The sequence below is a fragment of the Melanotaenia boesemani genome, chromosome 23 (genome assembly GCF_017639745.1).
Source record: "Melanotaenia boesemani isolate fMelBoe1 chromosome 23, fMelBoe1.pri, whole genome shotgun sequence".
Lineage (NCBI taxonomy): Eukaryota > Metazoa > Chordata > Actinopteri > Atheriniformes > Melanotaeniidae > Melanotaenia > Melanotaenia boesemani.
In genome coordinates this window covers 20,747,260-20,770,957 of record NC_055704.1, presented here as the reverse complement: position 1 = coordinate 20,770,957, position 23,698 = coordinate 20,747,260, and the positions used below count along the sequence as shown (strand labels likewise).

Here is a 23,698-nt window from a genome sequence, read left to right as displayed (position 1 = left end):
TGATGGTATAAGGTTTAAATCAAGGGATACAGAGAAACTGAAGGAGATACTTCCTGTACTTGTTCTTTTCATGTGTTGCATTCAGCTGCATTGGCCTGAAGGTAGAATGACAGAATGAGGGTAAATGGCGCTGATATGACAAATGATGAGATGGCAAACCATAAACTCAGCAGCTAGCAGCATGCATGAGTGCAACATGAGGATGCAGGGGTGTGTACAATGTTACAGCACAGTGACATCCTATTTGTAAATAAGTGAAGTAAAATGCCTGTCTGAGGTGGTAACCTATGGAACGGCCGACTACAATCAATAAGAGACACTGGAAGTTTGGGAGCATTTTGACATGCAGTATCTCCAAAAAATGAATACATATGCAACAAATAAATCTTCATATATGATATATGGTTGATTTATGTACCAGGATTGATATTTTTCACTTAATCTGACTTTACAATACTTAATATGGGGATTCTGACATCATCAATGACTCATTGTGTTTACAGGTCTATTGGTATGTAGGCCACGTCATACATCACAAGACTGCTGTACTGACTGGTCATTGTATATGTGGCAGGGTTGGTCACTATGTGGATGTGATTGGATACAGAATCCAAGATTTTAAGTATATTACAGCATATCTGAGGCCTTGTTCCAATACAAGTGGACTTTAACAACGGGTTCATGGTTTCTATTTTTGACATTGCAGTGTTTATTTTATTAATTGTTGCTTTTATTATTTTACCTAATGTATCATTTCCCCGTTTCCTTTAACATCTTTTGAGGACAAAGGATATAAATTAGCCTGGGCTATAATCTAACATGTTTACATTCATATCTTATGAAAAGTTCATTAACTTGCATTTTCCTGTCCAAATAAATAAAAGGAGAAAATATCAAAAACACACATGAACTGCATTCCAAACACAGTGATAAAAAAAGGAGAAAATTCTGGAACAGCTGAAAGATACAAACAGAAAAAGAGGGGGGATGTCAACAAAAGTGCTTTTACTAAACCGACGTTACATCAGCTCCTGGGGGTTTAATAGAGGTCAGAAAAACAAGGCTGAAGTTAAAGCAAAGAAGGAAAAAAAAGCGGTTCAAGTTGCAGAGATGGGCAAAACCAGAGCAAATGGTACACAAGAGCAGCCTAAGTCCAGCTCAACCAGGATGTTTGAAAGACAAATTCAATGGATTTTTTGATAAGCCAACATAATAATAACTAGCTGTCTGTTCAAATCGCTTCTCTGGGCACATTACACTTGATGTGATTACTGTCGGTGGTTCATATTCACTCAAGTGCAAATCCCTGGAGAGAGTAGAGAAGCCTGAGTACTATGATATGATCCATCAGAACGACAAAAGGCTCCTCACACCTGCTCACATAGAGTGCTGTGCCAACACATACAGCAGCATCAGTGTGTGTGAAATGTTGTGGCTGGACTTCCAAGGTAAATCATTTATTTATCTGATCTAAACCTGCAAAACACACACACGTCACAGACACTGACACAAGCACCGTCTGAAACACACAGCTTGAATTATGAAAATATGCTGTTTAACATTCACTGCAGCTCATTACTGGGCGTCCCTTCAAAAAGGTACCTGGGTGTATTATTGTGGAAGGGAATTAAAGCTCAAGCTTAGCCAACAGTGGTGTCTTAGACCCCCCCTTTCCACCCTCTGAAAACATTACTGACATGGTTCATCCACTGAGCCGGGAGTTCAGCGCTGCGTTCCATTTGCTTTGGAAGTTGGAATTCAAAGTTGGCAATGGCGTCCCACCTGAGTTGATCACATTCCAGTTGCAAATTGGAAAAGAAAATGTGCTAATAAACAGCTTGTTATTGCAGCTATCACCTATTTATTTACACAGGCAGCTACACTGGATGTTGATGTCAGGGCTTGTGAGGTTCCTCAGTCAGAAATACGCCTACAGGGGGTGGGGTGTTCCTGTTGATTTTCCACTACCGGGAACTCATAAATTTCATCTTCCAAGTTAAAACGAGACCTACCACAAAACTGGACCAAGAGGTATGTCCTTTCCATTTCTAGCTACACCATTCCACAGATGAAGCACAACAAACATTACACATTTTTAGCACTTTCAGTCCTTTTAAATGTTATTTTTACTTCCTTGTAGGCTATATTTGTGACTGCCAGGAGGAATAAAACAAGAATATCAAGAATTAGAGCCAAACGAAAATTTCTGATAGTAACATTAATCAAATGTTCTCACTGTCGAGAAGTGTTGACAGATGATCAGGTATGTTCCCGTACTTCACAAATCTTTCACTATGTACAGGTCATAGTGGCACGTGCTATCGTACGTTGACAGTGGACTGGCACGTGTAATTAAAATTTTATAAAGTACATTGTCATTATCAAGATTTATATATCAACAGACAACGTTGTTACAAAAATGCTGTTTCAAATATTTCAGAATGTAGAGGATGATGAAAAATGTCTGATCGTAAGATAAGACTCGGACTGTATCACAGTATTATGGTTGCAGCACCAATCCAATGTTGAGATTTGCACTTAAACAGGCTTAAATTGGTTCATTGTGAGTTTCAAGTGCATAATCTCCCTGTAGGAAGAGACAAAGGAGGAGCAAATAAAAATAATGAGAACAGGGGAACATTAAAAAAAAGAGATTCAACTATGTTAATGGAAAATTTAATAAAGATGGATTAACAGTCGTGACGGAAGCGAGCATGGATTAATTCAGAGCATAAAAAAACTAAACTAAATTTAACAATGCTTTTATGTTCTCTGAAAACCAAAACATTTGCCTCATCAGTCCACACCAAGGTCAGATGGTGATAAAGAGTGATGAGGGATGGGCATGCACACACAAACCAGAAGCGACTTTGAGACCGCACAGTTACATATTACAAAGTTAGCAAAGAACATCAAATTCGATTCTCTTCTTTTTTTTCTGCTTCGTCTGCCTGTCTCAACCAATCTGTCATCATCCTGAAGGACTTCTCTGATGGCATCCCTAAATAACACAAACGCTGACCCTTGATCTGACCTCAAAACATGGACTCAATCCTTCTCCCTGAGAAAGTCTATGTGTGTGTTTCCAAGCATGTCAGCATGTGAATGCTCATGTTGATGGTTGCATGAATGTGGCTTCTTATGTTCTGTTTTTACTTACACTTAACAGCGCCTATGAGTATGTTTAACTCAATGTTTGCGTCAGCTTTGGTGGCACCATGTTTGTATTTATCTTTGAGTATTTGCAGTTACTCTAAAAGCTGCATAAAGGTGAATGATAGAGTCAGGCAGTGGAAATGCAAACAAGCTGGAATAAACTGAAACAGAGGCCAAAACCAACAAAAAAGGAAGGCTCTTTTATAAATGATCTCCAAAATAGACAGAACAGGAGAATCAGTTTGTCAATGAGAAAAACCAAATCAATGTGAAACGAACATCTAGAACTGCTTGAATGCTTGTAAAGGTTTTCACTTTATTACTGAATTGGAGACTCAGTTGCTCAGTGCACACAATCAATGCATTGAATATTGAATAAATGATTAGATAATCTTTGTTAAAGCCCAGAATTTTAGTGGGCTAAGTAATCTGTTGTTTTAAAGCAGTCAGAGTTTATGTGGGAGTTTAAAAGGAAGACCGCTTGATGAATGGAAGATTGTTAATGGCCTCCAGTGAGGGAAAACACCTAAAACACTGAGTTTACTGAGGTGAAAGTCATTTGAATATGATCCAGACTCCTTTATGTGGAAGAGAAGAGAAGAGAAGAGAAGAGAAGAGAAGAGAAGAGAAGAGAAGAGAAGAGAAGAGAAGAGAAGAGAAGAGAAGAGAAGTAAACATAAAGGTAGAGCTTAAAAAAAATCATTGCACTGCCATTGGTGCTGCTAACACGTCCAACCCACGAGGTCTCTATAAATAGACAAGGAGACAGACAGAAAGAGAGGTGAAGAGAGAAACGAGGAATACAAGTACAGAAACAAACAGTAAAACTGAGGGCAGACATCTGGGAGAAGAGTGAGAGGCTGAGAAGAAAAACACAGACAAAAAAGGACAGAAGGAGAGAGAAAGTCAGATATATGGAGACTATGAGAACAGAAAAAAATGATGAAATGGACAAATGACTGAGAACCAGACTGAGGAAATACCAGGGTCAAGCCATAGTCATCTGAAAGATGACAACCGAAAAAGAAGGAAAATATGGAATGCACATTTAGAATGATGAAATATTATTTCTGTGAACTGCACATCATCCCTCCTCAGAAAGGAACACCTGAGACAGGGAAAAGTTTTGTTTTAATCAGTCACGATTCAACATGCAGATGATGAAAGTAAAGAGCCTCTTTCCAATTTAGAATTATCTTTGGCTTCATTACTAGTATCGTTTAAACAATTCTTTATATAGAGAATATTGGGGTCACACTTAAACTTCTCATGTCTGTCATTTAAAATCACCCTGGTGTTTAAAGTTAGCTAATTAATGCATAACTCATTAGCATATAAAATAGATGCTTTATGGAGCCATTTATCCATTTCTTCCACTTATTCAAGGTCAGGTCATAGAGGCAACAGGTTCGGGATGGAAACACGGACACCTTTTTCCCCAGCCACGAACTCCAGATCCTTATGGCAGATCCTGAGACATTCCCAGGCAAGTAGGGATAATTAATCCCTCCAGAAACTTTCCTCCCAGTAGGAAATGTCCAAAAAAACCTCCAGGGGAAGGCCACCAGGAGGCATCCTAGTCAGATGCCCGAACCACTTCAGCGGATTCCTTTAGATAGAGAGTGGCTCCACACCAAGCTTTCTTTGGATGTATGAACTCTTCACCTGATCTCTCGGGCTGAGCCCAGCCACCTTCTCAGGGAAAGCTTTGCAAAAACACCTGTTTTTGTTCAACAAAAACAGGTGGGTGTAGATTATATCTACTCATAAAATACAAAAGATGGATTTAAAGATCATGTAGTTCATTTTGTTTTGTTAAACACATGAGAAATGATTGCTCACAGGACCTGTTGTGAGTGATGAAAAACAGAATTAAAACCAACAAGCCTAACAACAAAACCATTCCAGATCAGGGAAAAGGGGAAGGTAGCTTTACCAAACAATACATGGAGATATGACAAATGCCTGTCAGAACTAAACTAACAGCCAGTTTCCAAAATACCTGAGAAGTCTATAAAGAAAATCTAAAAACAGAAATGGATTTAGCTGAAATTTCAAGCAATCAGAGACATGTTGAGATGGTTTGGTTGATAAAAGGATTAACTACAACACTTGGGGGTTGGCCTTTCCCATGACTAGCTGTGACATGTTTATTCCTGATTTATTGCCCAATAACTGACCACGGCTCAGATGAATTTCTCAATAATCAAAGGTGAAACCTGGTTCATCATGCAGGTGTTCACACACTTGCTACAGAGCAATAGTGCTATGGATGTTAAGCACACAGCTGGTGCTAGTATTCATCTATAAGGCATCAGAAGCTATTTTAATGTTGTTTCTTATGGCTATCCAACTTTATTCCTCTCTGACCTCCACACATTCATCATGCACCTTTTCCCACACATTACGCTGTAAAGCTGAGAAAGAGCCAATGTTTGGACTAAGTAAGGACATTTCCCACCACTGCAGCAGGGGCAGATCTGCTGTTTCAACAAAAAGGAAGTCTTCAAACGTGTTCAGAGTTAAACACTTGCTAAAATGTGCTGCAAGATGCTTACTAAACACATCAGCCACTCTTTACCTGCTCCACACATATCCCATCCCACTACAAAGCCCTGCTCTTTTGCAAATATGGGATAATAGTGCAAAATAGAGGGTTTTAACACCCTTTGTTAACAAAGCAAATTTGTTGAAAATAAACTTAAAACTCAAAAAATATTACAAATTAACTTTTCAGAATGAGAGCTGGTAATATAAGTAAAATAATACTCACAGATGTTGCCATCTGCATACAGTGCAAAAAAAATCTGCATTATTTTTACAGGAAGAGTAGCATCCATGTACAGTATTTAGTCCAATAAAATATATAATTCACATTATCATCATGCTTAGATAATTCATAGAGACCTGTATGTCTTCTAAGTGGCTGATACTAGTTAATTTGGACATTTATGGCAAGATTTGGTAGATGGGGAAAAAAAAGATACCATTGTCAAGTTTCTAGAACCTATGGAAGCAAATCCAAAGCAGCCTGCAATGCAATGTTACATAATATCAGGAAGGATGGTAGTCAGTCACATGAGTCTGCAGTTTGCCAGCTCAGACTAGAAACTGCTTGTGGGTACATCATTCCCTAATAGGAGTGTTATTAATTTGTTGTTTTTCCAAAAAAAAAAAAAAAACTTTTATAGCTATAGATTTTTTTTTTCCATTACTTATTGTTTACATAAACCTTTTTATTTTCAAACCTTCCAAATACGAACCAAAACCATCCATGGAAAAAAAAAAGTTTCGGTCACGTGCACATCAATCTGCCTCAAGAAAGTAGCCTAAAAGCATGCATCAGCCACAGAGGATGAGTTCACACAGGTAGCCAACATCTGGTGGCAAACCACATTTTGACATGTTTCTTAACAAATAGTTGTGCAAAATGTCTGTGTGCAAAGCAGTAAGCACAGAGTGCGGATGTGCTGTAGACTGAGGTGAGATCGTACCATTTGCAAATTTAGGAGCCAATTAGGTTTGTTTTTTTTTCCTTCTCATCTTCTTTGCAGCACACTGTGGGTATGCATCTATGAAGGAAGTGTTAGACAGCACAACACTTAGGTTCCCTGAAACACAGTTGCTCCTCCTTGTGAAAATGTAATCTTCTTACAAGAAGATAATCAATAAAAACCTTGTGATGCTTTCATAGTCAGGATATCAAAAGCAGAAGCTGTTCTTGGTGAACATTTAAACTATATCAACACCCCAACCTGCTCTTTTGCAAACAAAGCCACATAGCTAAAAATGCATGCATGCATACATAGCCACCCACACATCAAACACACACAGACTCAGCAAAGCATTATCAATATGAAGCACAAGCAAAGTCACAGAATACATGAGGAGCTCTTTAGGGATAAGATGAGTAAACACTGTATATTGCCCAACTCGTGAAACTCAACCGGCAAACTCCAGCAAACAAATCCAACCCTGCACGTCAAATCTCTCTTCCCCATGCACGAACTCAACTGCAGTGCTATCACTGACAATTGTGAAAGCTGCTATGCACTCTTGTGTAAAAGCCCCAGGGTAAGGGAGCATCTGGTTATTGAATCTACAATGGAGCAGACAATGCCTAAAGTACACAGGTTGAATGGGACTGCCGTCAGACCACAGGGGAACTACAGTCCATTACCTTCTAAAGCTGCCCATTAACTTTCTGTCTCACTCTCCCTGTCTGTGTCACCTTCAGTTAGTTTATCTGTCTCACTCTCTCTCTCTTTCTTGTCTGTCTCCATTTATCTCTGCAAATATCACACACTCATTCTGCTTTGTTTATCAGAAGCCCTTGTTGTTTCCCTGTCTGACTCTCTTTCTGCCCTCATCTCTGCCTCGGGCTCTCTCGTGTATAGTTCTTGCTTATCTGTTTGGCCACTTTAATATCTGTTGCTCTTTGTGCTGTGTTCATTGAGTTTTTTTTTTTTGTTGTTTTTTTTTTCCCACATTTGCTGTCCGATATTCGACAATTTATGCTCCTTCTTCTGCCTAGAGACAAATTATTAAAAAGAGCCTTAATATATCATGTACACACACAGTAACTGGCATCATGCCTTTTGCATGTGCATTACAATAGGCTAGAAACGCATATGCACATATGCACACTGAGCACTAAACAAGGAATATTTCTAATCATATATTGATGTTGTGGGAATGGACAGAGGCTTTCAGATGAGCCTAGAGACAAACACACGAGAAATCCTTAAGACAAACAAACACACCACATCTTGCCCATTTCCATCACCCAAAAGAACAACCGAACTTATGGCCTCTGCCTCTCCACATATGCCTGTAAACATTCCTCTTTCCTCGGGTCCCTCTTTCTTTCTCGTTCTCTCCATTGCCTTCATCTGTGTTCCTCTTGCTTGCTCAGCACCACCCTTTATGCTGTGTAATTAAGCCAGAGTCAACAACAGGGTGAGAGAGGTGAGCCATTTATCACCAATAATACAATGAACAGACAGGGCAACACAACCAGCATGTAGACACAAATACAAAGGAAGGACAATAGCAAAGAAACTAACCTGACCTCCCTCTCAACCTGTTTTGTTGTAACTTGTGAGTCTCCATTTGTGAGAAGTAAAGACAGGTGAGACTGTTTGCTTAAATTAGTGATAGACATTTAGGGGCTAAAAACTCTAATGTCACTTCAGTCTGTTGGTCTCACATCACATCAAGGTGTTCCCCAAGAAATGACACAAAGATCACGATTTGGAACAAGCTTCCATTCGCTAAAGATAATAGAGTTGGAATTTTTTTTTTTTTTTTTGGGCCTTGGAAAAAAATAAATAACAGGGTCACAAATTGGAGAGTAAAAGCAATGAGTTTTTAAATTAAAAACTTACAGGTGTCTACTTGTTTCACTAATTTCTAGTGAGGTCCAGGAGAGGGTGTTATACCAACCTACTTAAATAGCAACAACCACATATTAAAGGAATGTGGATAATTTTCCTTTTTTTTTTTTTTTTTACCAGAAATGGCCAGATGGGTTTCCCCCTCAAAAAAAAAAAAAACAACATCGAGCCAGCAGAGCTGATGCTACATGTGATCAAATGCTAACTTGGTTAAAGTTAGCTTAAATAAGGAAGAGCAGACTAAAGCCGACAGCAACCGATTGCACAACAAACAGAATACAGTACAAAAAAAGTCACCCTCATGAGCACAAAAGCAGGAGATCCATACTTTAAGCCCTACTTTCAAGTTTTGCAATGTGTACTTCCTCAACAAAGGCTAGTAAGCGCTTTCCCGTGTCAGAGCATAAAACATAACAGGGGAAAAAAAACAAAAAACAAAACAAAAGGTACCTTTCTTTCAATCTGTTCAATATTTTGAGCACTAAACCCATGTGGAGGTGCACTACTGAAAACAGGTAGTCATGTGTTTGCAGGGGTTGTTTAGAAGCAGCCTTCTTACTCTGTGATGACCACAGCTCTTCGAACACAACTGCTAGCTTGCCCTGCTAGTAAGGCAGTAGCTGTACACAAACAGTCTACAATCTAAACTTCTATACAACTGAAACAATTCCTCATGTTTTCTAATATGCTGGTGATACTTATCAGTAAATAATACTGCACATAATACAATCAATAATCCACGCACTATGAGTTGGGGGTTGGGGCTTGTCTATCATGTAAAAATTGCAGAGGAAACACTGCTATTAGCGATGCACCACAGCTGGTGCTAATCAGCCCATAATTGCTGGAGAAAAGAGTTGATTACAGGCCTTTTTCAGTGCAAGCATTCTGGATTTTAGCATGGGGGAAAAATGAGAGTTACTAACAACATCAACAATGGCTCCATTCTATTCAGTGAGTCAGAGTGCATTATGATACTCCAACCACAACAGCTAATGCTGTAATTTCATAATGAAGTAAAATAAATAATTCATTTTCTCATTTGCATTTGTTATCCTCCTAATCCAACATCTTTACAGCTGTTATTAAAACAAAACCTCTAGAGAAAGTTGCTTTTAATTCATACAACTGTGGCATTTCTCTTTTCACGAGATTCTCCTTTATGTGTCCTTTTTTCTAGATGTTGCTTATCTGCTTCTGGATCTAAAGGATAAATTTTGGATTTGACAGTGTGTGGGACTTGAAAAGCAAGAAGTAATTAAATGCAGTATCTTTAGCAGTCTAAATTGTTATCCAGTAACACGGTTAGAAAGATTTGTGGCAGGAGACTATTGAAAAACCATGCAGCTGTTCAACTTCGACCTAAGAATTAAAAAGACCGAAGGGGTTTTCCCCAAATCAGCTCCAATGGCACTGAGCTTAGTGTACCATCAGTGTGATGCAGTATCACTCTTGAGTGATTACATCATGAACTGTGGCTTATGAGGGATTGACTCCTAATCTGGTGGGGAGTACTTCCTGGCTCGCCAACCACAGCATCTCTGATTATGTGTGTTTTTTTTTTTTAAACACCTCCTACTGACTCAGCATTGTGCTTGACGTACTTTCTCTCACAAACCAAAGATGGAAGTATCCACTGAGATAAAAAACTTATTCACCCACTTATGGAGCAACTCTTCCTTGTGGTGTTAAAGGAATGCAACAGATTCAGAGAAGACTCGTGTTAACCTCTCATAATGTATAAATGAAGCCAATCTGCTTGTAAAGCCATGGAGAAACATTTAGAATAAAAATAAGCATTTGAATAAATGATAAAATCATCGTCCTTTATTATAAAACTCTTCTGTTGATAGGATTGGATGCTTTCTATGGATGACAAAGTACTCCACTCAAGCAGCATAATCCCCTAGAGTTGCTGCAATTAGTTGATTAACTGTCTAGCCTTTTTAATGATCTTTCATGCATAACTTGCAAATGTATGCCAGCTGCATCTTCTCTTGTGTAAAAATTTTTGCACTTGTTTTGGAGTTTTGGACTAATGTTCTAACCTCTGACCAGTGGGCCTTTGTAACATGTTTTTTTTTTATTTTCAATATATTAATAGTCAGCTTTAATTCATTATATACATCAGTATGCTTGAACAAAACAGCAGGTGTTGCTGAGGATGAGACTAGAACCACAGTTTCCATGGTGAACAGTAAAATGTTTTATACTTCCCTTCCAACCTCCACATTGTATGATCTGATGAAGATTTAAGCACTTTTTTCTAAGTTATGTCTCCTGAATATTAGCATATTTCTATGTACACATCCATCCATCCAGCAGACTATGACACACATACTGTATATCCTCCAACACAAGCATCCACACAGTCCCCACTCATTATGCTCTACTTATGGCTCAGCAGATGACACTGCTGCTCTGCTGCTATTTATAGAACAGAAAGGGGAAAAATGACAGGGAAAAATCCCATCTCTTCCCTCTTTCTCTCTGCTCCCTTTTTCTGTCTCTTACCCACATGCTTTAGTTGAGGTCATGGAGGATACCAGAGCCAGACAGACAGAGAGAGAGACACACACAAAATGGGAGGGAGAGTGATGGAGACTAAATATAAAAATCCAGATACATCAGAAACAATTGCACACAGTGTGATGTGAGTTACTATAACACTTTGTTTTTTTCTGTCTAGCTGTTCTTCACTTCTATTTCCAGAAATAAATGAACTTACTAACCTGAAACCATTTCTGTTCAGTACATTTCTATCTTAAGCAAAAACTGGTTTTACTTGAAGTCTCCTACTGTAGACTTTTTACATCAAAAATAAGTGAGAACAACTATAATCTGCCTTTCATCTACCTTTTAGACTGGGTGTTTTGGGGCGTTGATCTCTTTACTATCTCTGATTTTTAGAAAACACAATATATAAAACAATAAAGTACACTACAATATTTTGTGCATACATACATAAAATATGCTCTAATCATCATCAGCTAAAATAAATGTGACTGTATCATATCATCTAAGTCATTCCATGCATGCATTTGTTTGAGGGGAGCGGCGTCACCTTCTAATGCACACACACCCCCCAAAGCATTTCACTGAGTAATGACATCTTATCAGAAGAATGTGGGGAATCTGGGAGGGATACAATGAAGCCAGGCAGCTGCCCCCCCTCCTCAAACACACACACATACATAAAATGAGAGGTGAACACAAAGACAGAAACAGGAGTTCATTATGTACACACACATTCTATAGACAGACTGAGCACACACAGCAGAATGGCCTGTGCAGAGTCAGGGCACAGACAAAAGCAAAGCAGACTAAACACAAATATAAAGACACGACACACATAAACAGACCCTATCACACACACACGCAGTTGTAGAGCAAGCTGCATTGATGTGCAGGTCAGGTCATTTTACGCTGACACAGACAGTAGGCAGTTAAGAGACGTGATCTATTTTAGGCTAAGGTCACACACCACCTTTACCCCCCTCTTATATGAGAAGTACAGGTCGATTAAACAAGCACTCGTCCCTGGTGTCACTGGCTGATCTGTAGCTGCTGATTTTCTGCTTTGCTCTTGTTCAATAACAGAACTCAGTTAAATGTTTTTGAAATGAAATTAACATTTAATCAAATTCCCTTAACAGTAAACAGCCATCAGTCACATCTGAGCAAAATCTGGCCCGTTTCTAACCAGGTTGGGAGAAGGCTTCTGTCTTCATTTATATATTATACAGCAACTGTCTGAACAACAGCTAAAGTTTTTGTTGTTTTCGTTTGCATGTATGATTCACTGCGCAAAATTCTTCTTTCTAGTTCTTGAGGATCCATAATCTGATCCCATGTTTGTCATTTCAGGCTCAAAGCAACATGACCCAATCCCCTGCTTCTGATCTGCAGCTAGCCAATCGTAGCTCTGGATTTCCAGGAAGTGATTACTTTCACAATGTCAGTATTGTTGCACAGCTTCCTGGCAAATAATTAAAGAAAGAAAAAAAGAAATAATTTTTGCTAATCAGGCCAAGACTTGCTTTAAGTCAGGCCGAATCTGGGCTGCTTCTGGAATATCTGTTCAATTTTCCTTCAAATACGTTCTAAAGTAGATATTATACAATGATGGATGAATAGAAATATAGGCTACAGGTTCAGGTCTGTGTGTGAAATCTGGGAAGGGAAAGAAAGGGAGTGAGATAGTGAGTAAAAACAGACGAAAAAAAAAAAAGGAAAATGATGAGAAAAACAGATAGATGAAGAAGTGAATTTAATCATAAAAGAAAAACTAGGGTGGGAAGAAAAAGAGAAAGAACATAAGAGGGAGAGTAGAAAAGAAAAAAAATAGAAAATGTCTCACTGAGCAAGTCATCTAACATCTGCCTGATGCATTCACTGTCCCCAACTAACCCCATCACACACACACACACACACACACACACAATACTTACATCAAGCATAAGCATACAGTGCGTATCCATGAGTCAACAAAACACACACACACGCCCGGTTTCTAATTAAAGCAAGCTTTAATCACAATAAAGCACTTACACACACATTCTGTCACACTGAGAGTGATGTAACCCCAGAAACACACTCGCAGCAGTTCCTACAGCATCTTTCATCTGTCTCAGCTCTTTCATTTGCAGCATGACTTTATTTTAAGCCGAAGTGTCAAAGCAATTGTCTTAGCTACACACCCACACATTCAGATCCACATTCACATGTGAATAAACTAAAGAAAATGCTTAATTCTTGTTTGCACACAAAATCAAGCCTTTAAAGCCATCAAGCTTGATTTATGCAAGTGTGATAAAAGGCTTCACTCCCATGGGTGGAATCGTCTACAATGCATGCAATATTTTTAACAATGTGTGAGCGACTCTGCACTAACACGGTTACACTTTAACTTCTTTCTAATAACACAACATGACCTGAATCTGAGCCCGTGTGACACTTCAACCCTCTGCTGAAATTGATACTAATGAAATTCTGAAAGGCAGGATAGCCTGACCTTACTGCTCAACATTTGGGGAAACCCTGATGTAGACACACACGCACACATTTAACCGGAAAGTAACCCGAGTGGACGGAAACAGGGATGGTTTACATATGAGGAAGTGCCAGCTTTTCCGTTTTCCCTTCCTTCGCAGCTCACAGCTGGTTACTGACACAGGACGGAGGATGAGAAGGGAGAGGAAAGGGAGAGGCTGAGGCGGGATAAAGACAAAGCAATCCAGAAATAATGAGCAGCAAAATAAATTAAACCGAGATTTCCTCTAGATCTCCCTCTCATCCTCTGTCATCTCCAGCTTATCCAGCATCAGAACAGCACACAGTGACTTGGGCCTATGGCGTTTTCCTGGTTCATCTTTTATAACTCCAGCAGGCTGAGCTGTGTGGCCTTATCAGAACAAAACATCTTGCTATGTGTGTTTTTAGACACGAGCGTGCGTCAAAGTTTGATTTGTTGGAATGTTGTGTGTGTTAAACTTCAGCTGTTGCAGGTTACCGCACTCTTAACTTTGGCATCAAGTCCTAAATATCTCTCTGAAACTCTTCATCCTTGAAGTTTACGAGGCAGCAAACAAACTTGCTTGGCTAGTTGAAGCAAAACATTCACTTAGATTTATTAAAAACTTATTGCCTTATAAGAGGCATTATTAGCATAAGGTCTTAACCTTACTGGGTAAAGAGCCCTCAAGTCATATTGGAACTTGCTGCCAAATAAATCACATGTAATTGAATGATCATGATCATTAGTCGGTGACCAATTCAGACCTATGAGCCGTTTCCAAACAACTGTGAGGTGGCTGCTGGTGATTTTCCACCCTGACTGCTGCAGAGAACAGTGCACATTCCAGCTACAAATTCTCTTTTCAGGTGGTTCATAAATTAGAGAATCCACAAAATCTATCACACTCAAAACACAGGAAATAACCAGCAAGTTTCCACTAATTTTTGTAATTAAACACTTGAGCTCATCTGCAATGAAGCCAGGTCAAATAAATAACTTAACAATCCCCAAAAGCTACATCCCAAATGCACACACACACACACACACATACAAACTTAAGTGCTGTAAAAACCTTCCTTTACATGCTCATATATGGCTTTCTCTTAATTGGTAATAAGGAAAAGGAACTAAGTAAATTATTTGTAGCTGGCACTTAAAACCTTTACAAGAAAACATTTAAAGTGCAAACCCAGTTTCCATTCTTTTATGATGCATGTCTGTGTGTTTTGGGGTTGGCCAATAGAGCTTTATAGCAACTTTAGAATCAGTTAACAGGCAGAGGCTGAGCTGCAGAGAGCTGCTGCAGTCTGCTGTAATGTCAGAAATCTAAACCTCTGGAAAATCTAAAACACCTCAGCTTTGCTGTCCTGAAGTAATTTGAAGATATTTATTATTCAGTATAATACTTTGACTCTTTTTGTTTTTAATATATATTTACTCGTATATCTGATTCAAAATACTGACATATTTTCCCAATTCAAACAGAATTGTTTGACCTTGGAAAAAAAGCAATGTTTTTGTCTTTTTACAATCAAATTGAAGTGCTTGTTAAGATAAAGCCTTGCAATCTGCATAAAGATCAGGTACATAGAATCCTTTGTTTAGCTGAACTGCCTATGGGACTAAAAGCCTTTTAAAAGTTTGAGAAATAGTCTTGACAAACCTCTCTGTATCCTTCCTTTTTTTCCTCCTTCTGTCCCTTTACCAGCACATGGGACATTTTCAGGCCAGTATCAGGTTTAAATGGGTCATCACCAACAATTATGTTCAGCAAAGCTAATTTTGGACACTGTGAGCCATATTTGTCAACATTTTTAGAAGAGATTTATTTAGCCAGTTTTAAAATGCCACTCTCAATCAAACTAAATGTCTGAAGTTGTAAAGCTAAATCCATGTTATGACTCATTAATGAAGAAGTAATGCTTGCATGCAGTATGTAAACAAAGCTGTTTCAGCTTTGCTGTAAGTAGCTTGCCTTGCACCCCCAGAAAATGTGTGTGCACGCTTGTGTGGAGTGGGGGCTAATCTGCATTGTATTTCTGTTAAAAGGAAGCTCAAGGTCTTTAAGTGGCAAAAGAAGCTAGAAGCCAACACATCTACACAGGAACCTTCCTCTTTTCATCTTTACTTTCTATGCTCCTCTCCATCTTCATCATCATCACCATCATCATCTTGCTTCAATTCTGGTCTTTTCTCACACTTTTTCTTTTCCTCCACCCCCCAATCTTTCTCATTTAACTTCCCGCCTCTAAATTGGGATGATTTCCTTTTTTTCTCCATCTCCAAACCCTTGCTCCAAAAGTGACACCAGCTCCAATTATTTTTTTCCTTTATTGTATTTTATTCATTCTAAACCTGCCTGTTTTGCTCTACCCCCTCAGCAGAAGCCATAGGTGGTCAAAGCACCCACTGATCTCCACTGAAAAGACAACCTGAACTATGACCTCTACCCCTCCTCCGTCCAGCTGAAGTCTGTGCTCTCTTATTGGACCAATTTCTCTCATTTCCCAATCTACCTCTCAACTGTTTTGCCTCATGGATCACAGAGAAACCAATACATATTAAGACTTTATCAAGAATATTAAAGCTCATCATTATTTACCATCATCAGACATTTACCCAGTGCTTTCCCACTTGACAGAGTCAAAGAAATGCTATAGCTAACAGCAGCTACAAACACTAAAAAGCTATTTCTATCATAAAATCATCTCAAGGATTCCTTTCATTGCTAAAGACCTGCATTAGCCTCTTCTCTCTCATTTGTCATCAAACATCCTGTCTGACGAGACACCTTTAGATAAGCTACTGGGTGACCTTCTTCCTCCTGCTTGCAACTACCGTTATCTATTCATCACCGTAGACTTGCTTAAACTTTAACCAAACTATCAGATCCATCGCCCACACTGCGGCCCGCTTCTTTTCCATTCATCTTAGGGTTTCCCAGGTGACAGAAGGTAAACTGTTTTGAATCAAATGCTGTGAAATGTAAAGATTTGAACCACCCAAATCCTCATCTCCGAACGCTCTCTATAATCTAAGCAGTAGATCACTAAATATGCATACTGCAGTGACTCAAAGGGCCGTTCACATGCACACATTTGCACCAACAGAAAGCAGAGTTCCAGATGACACAGACTCCTACAGATCTCCAGCTGCCGTGCCCACCCAGCAAGCAAATGTCATTGGTTGTGGCGGGACATGTGTGTGCATGTGTGTAACTTTACTCCCAGCATTCACCCACATGTCAACAGTTGCACCATCATCTTTGGAAAACATGTAGAGGATAACAATCAGGCCGTGGAGGAGAGTATTCATTTCTGTTTATTTTGTCAGAATGGAATTTCTATATCTTTAACCTACAATGACAAGACACACGGCAACATTATGCATCGCCAGAATGAACGAGGCAGAGAGAGAAAACAAGATGTGTGTGACAGAAAAGCTCAGCCAAAGCTGGGCGCTTGTTTTCTGATAAACAAACCGCTGTCTCCTAGACGCAGGGCATCAGGCAAAGCTGATTTTAGCTGCAGGGATTCAGGAAGACTCGAGGAGCATCTTGTGATGGAGATGACAGGAAAACAACCACATGCTCCCAAAAGAAGTAATCACAAAACACCGAACATGTGCGGATTTGCAAAGAAAACAGTTAGTCCTACAGTCTGACCTCATCTGACCGTTTCTGGTCTCAGTGAACTTTAGTCATAGCGCGACACAATCATGTAGTGTAAACTTAATGGCTAATTATGATAGCTCATACTCCTCACACCTCCCGATATAACTTTTCAAATCTGCTATATTTGTTTCTCTGGTGCAGCAACAAGTGTGTCATCAGTGCAAGCCGTTCTACGTGAGTCCATGTCAGTGTTTTCTTCCTCAGCTCAGTCAGTGCTCTGAATGTCATATGACCGGTTGAGACTGTTATTCTACATCTTCAAGCGCTGAACGCACTTCTGGCTCTGTGCCTGCTCCTCAACAAGAGCTGAAAGAAGTTGTTTTCTTGTTTTCCACCTTCTCACTGCACTCCTTTTCATGTCTGATCTTTTCTTCATACTTTCTCTATGACTAAAAACACACTTATTGTAGAAGTTGCATAGAGTGCCATTTCTTTTAGCCTTTATGAGTCAGAGAGATAGTTAAAATCGGTTGCCCAGCAACCTGTCCTCATCCTGCGTTCTACATGTGTCATGCAGGCCAGTTCATGGCGTTTGATTTATGGCACATCAAACCGACGCAGTCATCAGGAAATCAAACCCACTTACATTTTGGCTTCAGACGTTTGGCATCCTCTTCCGCTTTATACAGGCATTTATGCAACTTGTGGTGGGAATCTGACGAGCCTCAACATCCGTTTACAAATTCAGAAATCAGCCGTTAGAGCACCAGAGACTCAAGAGAGAACATCCGCAATGACAACACAAAATCATGAGTAAGAGGAAAAGAGGTCAAGCGATAGGTGAGAGTTACTCTAACAGTGCAAATGAAAAATCTGCCTAAATATTCAAGAAATACAAACATGGGGGCAATAAAGAATAAAAGTGTCTGAATAAAATTCCTCCTCGCTGCCTGCCAGCAGGATACCACTTTATCTGCCAGGCTTGATCTAAAGTGCTGCAAAAATCAAAGCATAAAACACAGGCAGCTTTAGCCAAGATGTAATCTGCGCCATTATCTCAGTCCCAATGAAACTGATCTCATTTTGAATTTATACAGAAAAGACTCTGGGTCAGCAGGAAGTTCTCTAGAAGCATATCAGCATATCAAAATAAAAACAATAAAGCAGACAAGAAAATTCAAGGACATAGCATATGCACTGAGAAGTTAACAGTTTTTAGTCGGGACTCACCTGTAGCTCACACCACGCCACTTCCACTGTAGTCTCTGTATCCAGTCCCTTGTACACAGTCTTAAAAGACCCTCTTCCGATCTCGATGTCAAACTTCAGGAAGCGGCCATCTGGTGAAGTCCCTACCGCTTTTGTTTCAGCCTCCTCTATGTCTTCTTGCACTCGTTTCTCAGCTTCTCGCTGCTCTGCCCGTGCTTTCGCTAGTCCCTTCTCCTCCTCTGGCTCCCTGTCTTTCTCCTCTGTCGGACTACTAGTGCTCCCTTCATCCACAGGCTCAATCCCTTTCCCATCTTTTGCCACCTGATGCGAGTCCTGAAGCCCTCTGGTACGCAATATAACGTCAGGCTGTGTGACATCTGTTTTGTCCGTAAAATCCAATACTGTCGGGATGGGCTCCTTTGTCGTCCCATCAGCGCTATGGTCAACAACACCACTGCTGGGAACAGCAACTGTTATAACGCTCACACCTGACTCTCCCTCAGCACTTTGCTTGTGCCCCTGTGTGACTGTCCCACCGAGCTCAAGGTAAGGCGGGAGGCCGGTGTTAAGCAGATGGGAATCTCTTGCGTCTGCCTTGCCTTCAGAATCCTGTTGCCCAACTCCAGATCCCAAAAAATGTAAAGACAAGACGGTGGGAGTCCCTTCACTGTCTGGAGGTGAGGCAAGTATCACAGCTGCTTTGCTGGGAAGGTCCAAAGCTGTAGCAGTGGAGTCGCAAATAACACTCCGACGGAAGAAACGGTGCTCAGCTGTTTTGGAGTCTCTATCCATTGTGTGGCGCCGGCGTTGCACCTCAGGCTCTCCGATGATGTTGTCCACAACATGCGAGTCTGAACTGGCAGAGCCGTTCACATTCTTGTGGGGGGATTGAGGTGAGGGGCAGGGGGAGGCAGAGGATGCAGGGGGGAGTGGGGCAATGAATTTCACTGCTTTGCTGCTGCTGCTGCTGCTGCTTTTCGACATTCTTCCACAAGGCTCAGAACACAAAAGAAGAAATTGTGTGTAAAAATAAGGATTTTTGTAAACTGAAAAACTCCCAGAATTATGACACTTGAAGAAAAACAAAGGTGATGCGTTACAGGAGATTAATCAATTAAATGCAGCAACCTTTGCTGTGTTTAGCAGTTTGTTAGGACTTAACTCTGCTTCCACTTTGAAACGTCAATTATTTTAACAAGACAGCCTACAGTTTCTATAAGGCCCTTCCATACAGGGCTCAGGGGGGCCCCAGGTGAGGGGAAGGGGCTTAGAGATTGAGGAGGGAATAGACAAAAGGCAGTCAAAGAAGGAGGGCTGCAAGCACTGCAATGAGGTGTCAATGTTCAAATCCACACCCGAATCCATCCTGCTGCCAACATCCAGACCGGGACGACCACAACATGGAAGGACTGGAGATTGATCAAACCAGTACAGCTTTCTAGAATCCTTCACAGCCAAACTGGAAGGTCTGGTGAAGATCTCCTCTGCCTCTGAAGAGGTTGCTGGCCCGTCTGGTCAGGCCAGACAGACGGCTAGGTGGACCTAGCCTGGCCCAGCCCAGTCTGCTCAAGTCCTTTTCACTGGAAATGAAAAAGAAGACAGATGGAAAACTGTAAGATACCTCATTACAAATAAAAAAAAATCCCATGAATGTATAACTGATCCAACTAGAATGAAGGAGACCTCAAGATACTTGAACGTTAGCCAAAGGGAATGCTAGAACATACTGTACAAGCTGTGAGATACTCTAACATTTTTCATATTTGAAAACAAGTATGACTGACACAAACAGAGGGGGGGAAACCAACACCAGCCAACTGTTATTAGAGTTCTGGTTGCATTTGACAAATCTGTCATCATCTGAGACCACAAAGCTAACATTATCCTCTCATTTGCATGTTGCTTTCATGAGCTATTTGGTGAATAAATTACACAAAAAGAGATGAGAAGAAAAATATCTGCGTTTCTTTTACCGGAAAGTAATTCATTATTCATTCCAGAAAAGGAGTCTTGAAATATTCAGTGAAACTTTTGGGGTCACCGAACAAAAACTCCTGAATTCACTCACACCCTACTGCCCTTGTGTAGTTAGTGCAGTGAAGTGATGTAGCAAAGCGTGTGCCTAATTGCTCCGCCGTTCCAAATTTAGCCCCAAAGTGACCGCAGCCTGACTGACCTCAAGGTTAGGCTACTCTGTGGCAATTCAGCAGCATTACATGAGAGAGGAAGGGACTTCGAAGCAACACAGATAGAGCTACTGCACAGATACTAAATGCATAACTGAGGACAGCGCTCAATATATTACTCAGCATATTGAATTACAGGCAACATAAGTGGCAAGAAAATATGCTTACTGAATTTCCAAGCAGCCTTGCATAACAACCCACAGATAAATTTGACTCAATTATCATCACCGGTTCAAAGAAACAGCAGTTTTGGCATTAGATGTGAGAAATTGTTCACAATAAATAAAATTATGTTTTAAAAACAAGCCATGTGTTCAGTGCTGGTCACATTTTTATTTAATAATCTAAGGAATTGTTTTCAATCAGATCAGCTCTTTATCAATCAGGGATCAAATCAACATGAGGCAACTGAGTGAATTCACAGCCTCATGAACTCTCACTATCAATCAATCCACATGGTACGGGGATGTTTTATGTAAAAGCATAATCTGCTAGGAGTGCAAAAGCCACCAGCGTCTCATGCTCTTTGCACCACTAAAATTAGAAATAAAATTATATTTCAAGTTGGGTTTCTATTCCATTTGACTTTACAGGCTTCTTCATATTACCTGAGTAATATAAAGTCAGAGAAAGACGTGAGCTGAGCAGGTGTGTGCTCTAAGGCCACTAGATTCGATGGCCTTGTTTTATTGGAAAAAATCTGTCCTGTGCAGCGATGTGTGCTGTTCTACCACATGTATAATGAGCAGGTTTTAAAATTAGCATGAAATAATATCACAGACTGTGCATTTACATGCTGCTTGTCAGGTTAGCAGAAGTAATTTGTTCAACCAGATGTCTCAAGTCTCTAGTATACTCTGTTCTGCAGTGAATTAATCCACATTGATCAGCGAGACAAGCCATTAGTCTGACTAAGACGACACCAGCTCAAGAGACTCATGACTCAATAATGAGAGCAATTCCCAATGAAATGCATTACTATGAGAGTTTCACCTAAGTCAGAGGTGTCCAAAGTCGTCCTTGAGGGCTGCTGTCCTGCAGGTTTTTAATGTTTCCTGCTTCAACGCACCTGATTCAAATTAAATGGATCAAACAGCCTATGAAGTTCTGCTAAATAACTCATTAATTTGAGTTAGGTGTGTTAAAGCAGGGACACATTGATGCAGGATTTTGGCCATTGAGGAGCAGAGCTGGACACCCCTGACCGAAGTCATAAAACAACCACTTCAGAGGTCCATTCTCAGGAGACAGTTGCACGACCAGTGACTGATTCATCTCTGTATCAGGGCCAGACAGGAGGGCATCGGTGCAGCTAAGTGTTTAATATGAGTCAACATTAAACCTGAATCATTCAGAGGAGCACTGAAAAACAAATGACCTCATATGGAGACTATGACATGCAGCTTTTAAGACTTAGCAATCATATTTTACAGTGATTTCACAAGAGTGATGGAGTGTTGTAATGGGTAGGAGCAGGGGCTTATGTGTTTAGAAAAAAAAGACTCCCAAGTGGGAACTCATCTAGTAAAGTCTTCATGGATGGCAATGAGTCAGGTTACATGTGAAAAAAAAACTGATGAAACATAATAAGTTCATATACATTAGTATTATTACTTCTATACTGCAAAGAACAATTTAATAACCTAAAATTAGCTTTGCTGACAGAAGATATATAAATCATGAAATGCATTGCAACAGAAATATAGAAATATTGATATTAAGATATTAATATTAAGCGCCTATATACAAAATTAGTGCATATTGCAATATTAGTAAAGTTAATTCTTTGGTGTACATTTCATTTTTGCAGAAAAATGTAAGTAACAATATTTATTTTAGATTTTTTTTTTTTATGTATCTTTTTGACATTCATGGAATTCTTTTATTTACTGTTTGTTCATTTATTTTCTATTTATTTATTTTATTTATGCAACATCAAGGAGAGCCAAAAGTGAAGTTAATGATGTTGCTGACTTTTACAATCTGATGGAGGAAAAGAGCGTCATCCTGTTTAAACGTGCACGTGAGCGATTATACCAACTCTGAGCTTTAAAATACGAGTGGTCGGTTAAGGGTCTTGTAGCTCAACTTTTGACATGGTGCATCTTCAAAGTCTCAAGTCGGAGAAGGTTAGTCGCTAAGTGGGCTAGAAAGGGGGCTAAATGATGATAAATGTCCTTAACCGTCAAAGTGGCGGAGCTCACAGAGCGGGGTTCACTGCTGCCTGCTGACGAACTTAAGAAAACGACGCTATGCTTCTAACTAAGATGTTGAGCAACCGCCAGTCACGACTTGGATAAAACATTTTGATATAACAAAAAGTAACCATTACCTCTCACATCAGCGTGGACTATATGGTACCGCTGAAATATGAAGACAAAAAAACTCGATAATCGAGCCTTTAACTCCTCTATAGTGGGGGTCCTCTCCAACACTCGGCACAAATGTCAGTATGGTGCGTCACATTAAAGCCACAGTTGGTTGCCGGGTAAAGAATAAAAGAAGAAAAAAATCGGGGAAAAAAATAGCAAGTTACAAAAAAATTATTTCGGTACAACCCATTTAAACAATGTCTTTTAAGAGATGCAGCGACTGGTAGGCTCAGGAAGACACCTCCCACTGTACGGAGATGCCAAGTTTGCTCGCTGGTGTCTCGGCGGCTCTGGTACTACTTTCTGTCTGTGTCTGTGTTGTCTGTATCCGGCTCCGCAAGCAAACGGCGACAGCCTCACTCAAAGATGCTAAACCATAATTCACATCGACATCCAGTCCACCTCTGCGACTGCCGCTTGGCCCCTTAAGGCTTGTGTAATGCAATAAATCCGCTGCGATCAACCGTTATTCCTCTTTTCAAGCCATCAGACAGCGGCTCCGTGCGCTTTGGGGTCTTCTCTAGCGATGACTCGTCAAGGCGACGGCTGGGCTTCACACAGAAGTGCTGCAACAATCGTCCATCGTTAACCGGAATAAAACCGGAAATTATCCATTCTGTCAAAATAATAAGAAAATAATGATGATTCAAACAACTACAAATCACATCTTTATTCGAGTGTCTCAAGCTTTCTTGAAAGTTTTACATACACTGTATTTTTTCTTTTTTTTCACCTTGTTGTGTTGTGTA

The 23,698-nt window shown here is 40.0% G+C and overlaps 1 protein-coding gene and 1 long non-coding RNA gene across 2 annotated transcripts in view; one reads left to right on the top strand and one right to left on the bottom strand.

Annotated features, from left to right (window-relative positions):
* Positions 1-23,493, bottom strand: part of wnk1b (WNK lysine deficient protein kinase 1b) — an 84,956-nt gene extending 61,463 nt beyond the window's left edge. Inside the window, exons 1-2 of the mRNA XM_041977997.1 lie at positions 22,910-23,493; positions 18,413-19,971 (exon numbers count right to left, since the gene is read on the bottom strand). Coding sequence (XP_041833931.1) covers positions 18,413-19,375 — 963 coding nt within the window. The 5' untranslated portion in view covers positions 19,376-19,971; positions 22,910-23,493. The remainder of the gene's footprint in view (positions 1-18,412; positions 19,972-22,909) is intronic.
* Positions 1,836-3,764, top strand: LOC121635007. The gene is made up of 3 exons (XR_006009338.1): positions 1,836-2,031; positions 2,141-2,263; positions 3,731-3,764. It is a non-coding gene; the product is annotated as an uncharacterized LOC121635007 (long non-coding RNA).
* Positions 23,494-23,698: the final 205 nt, after the last annotated feature.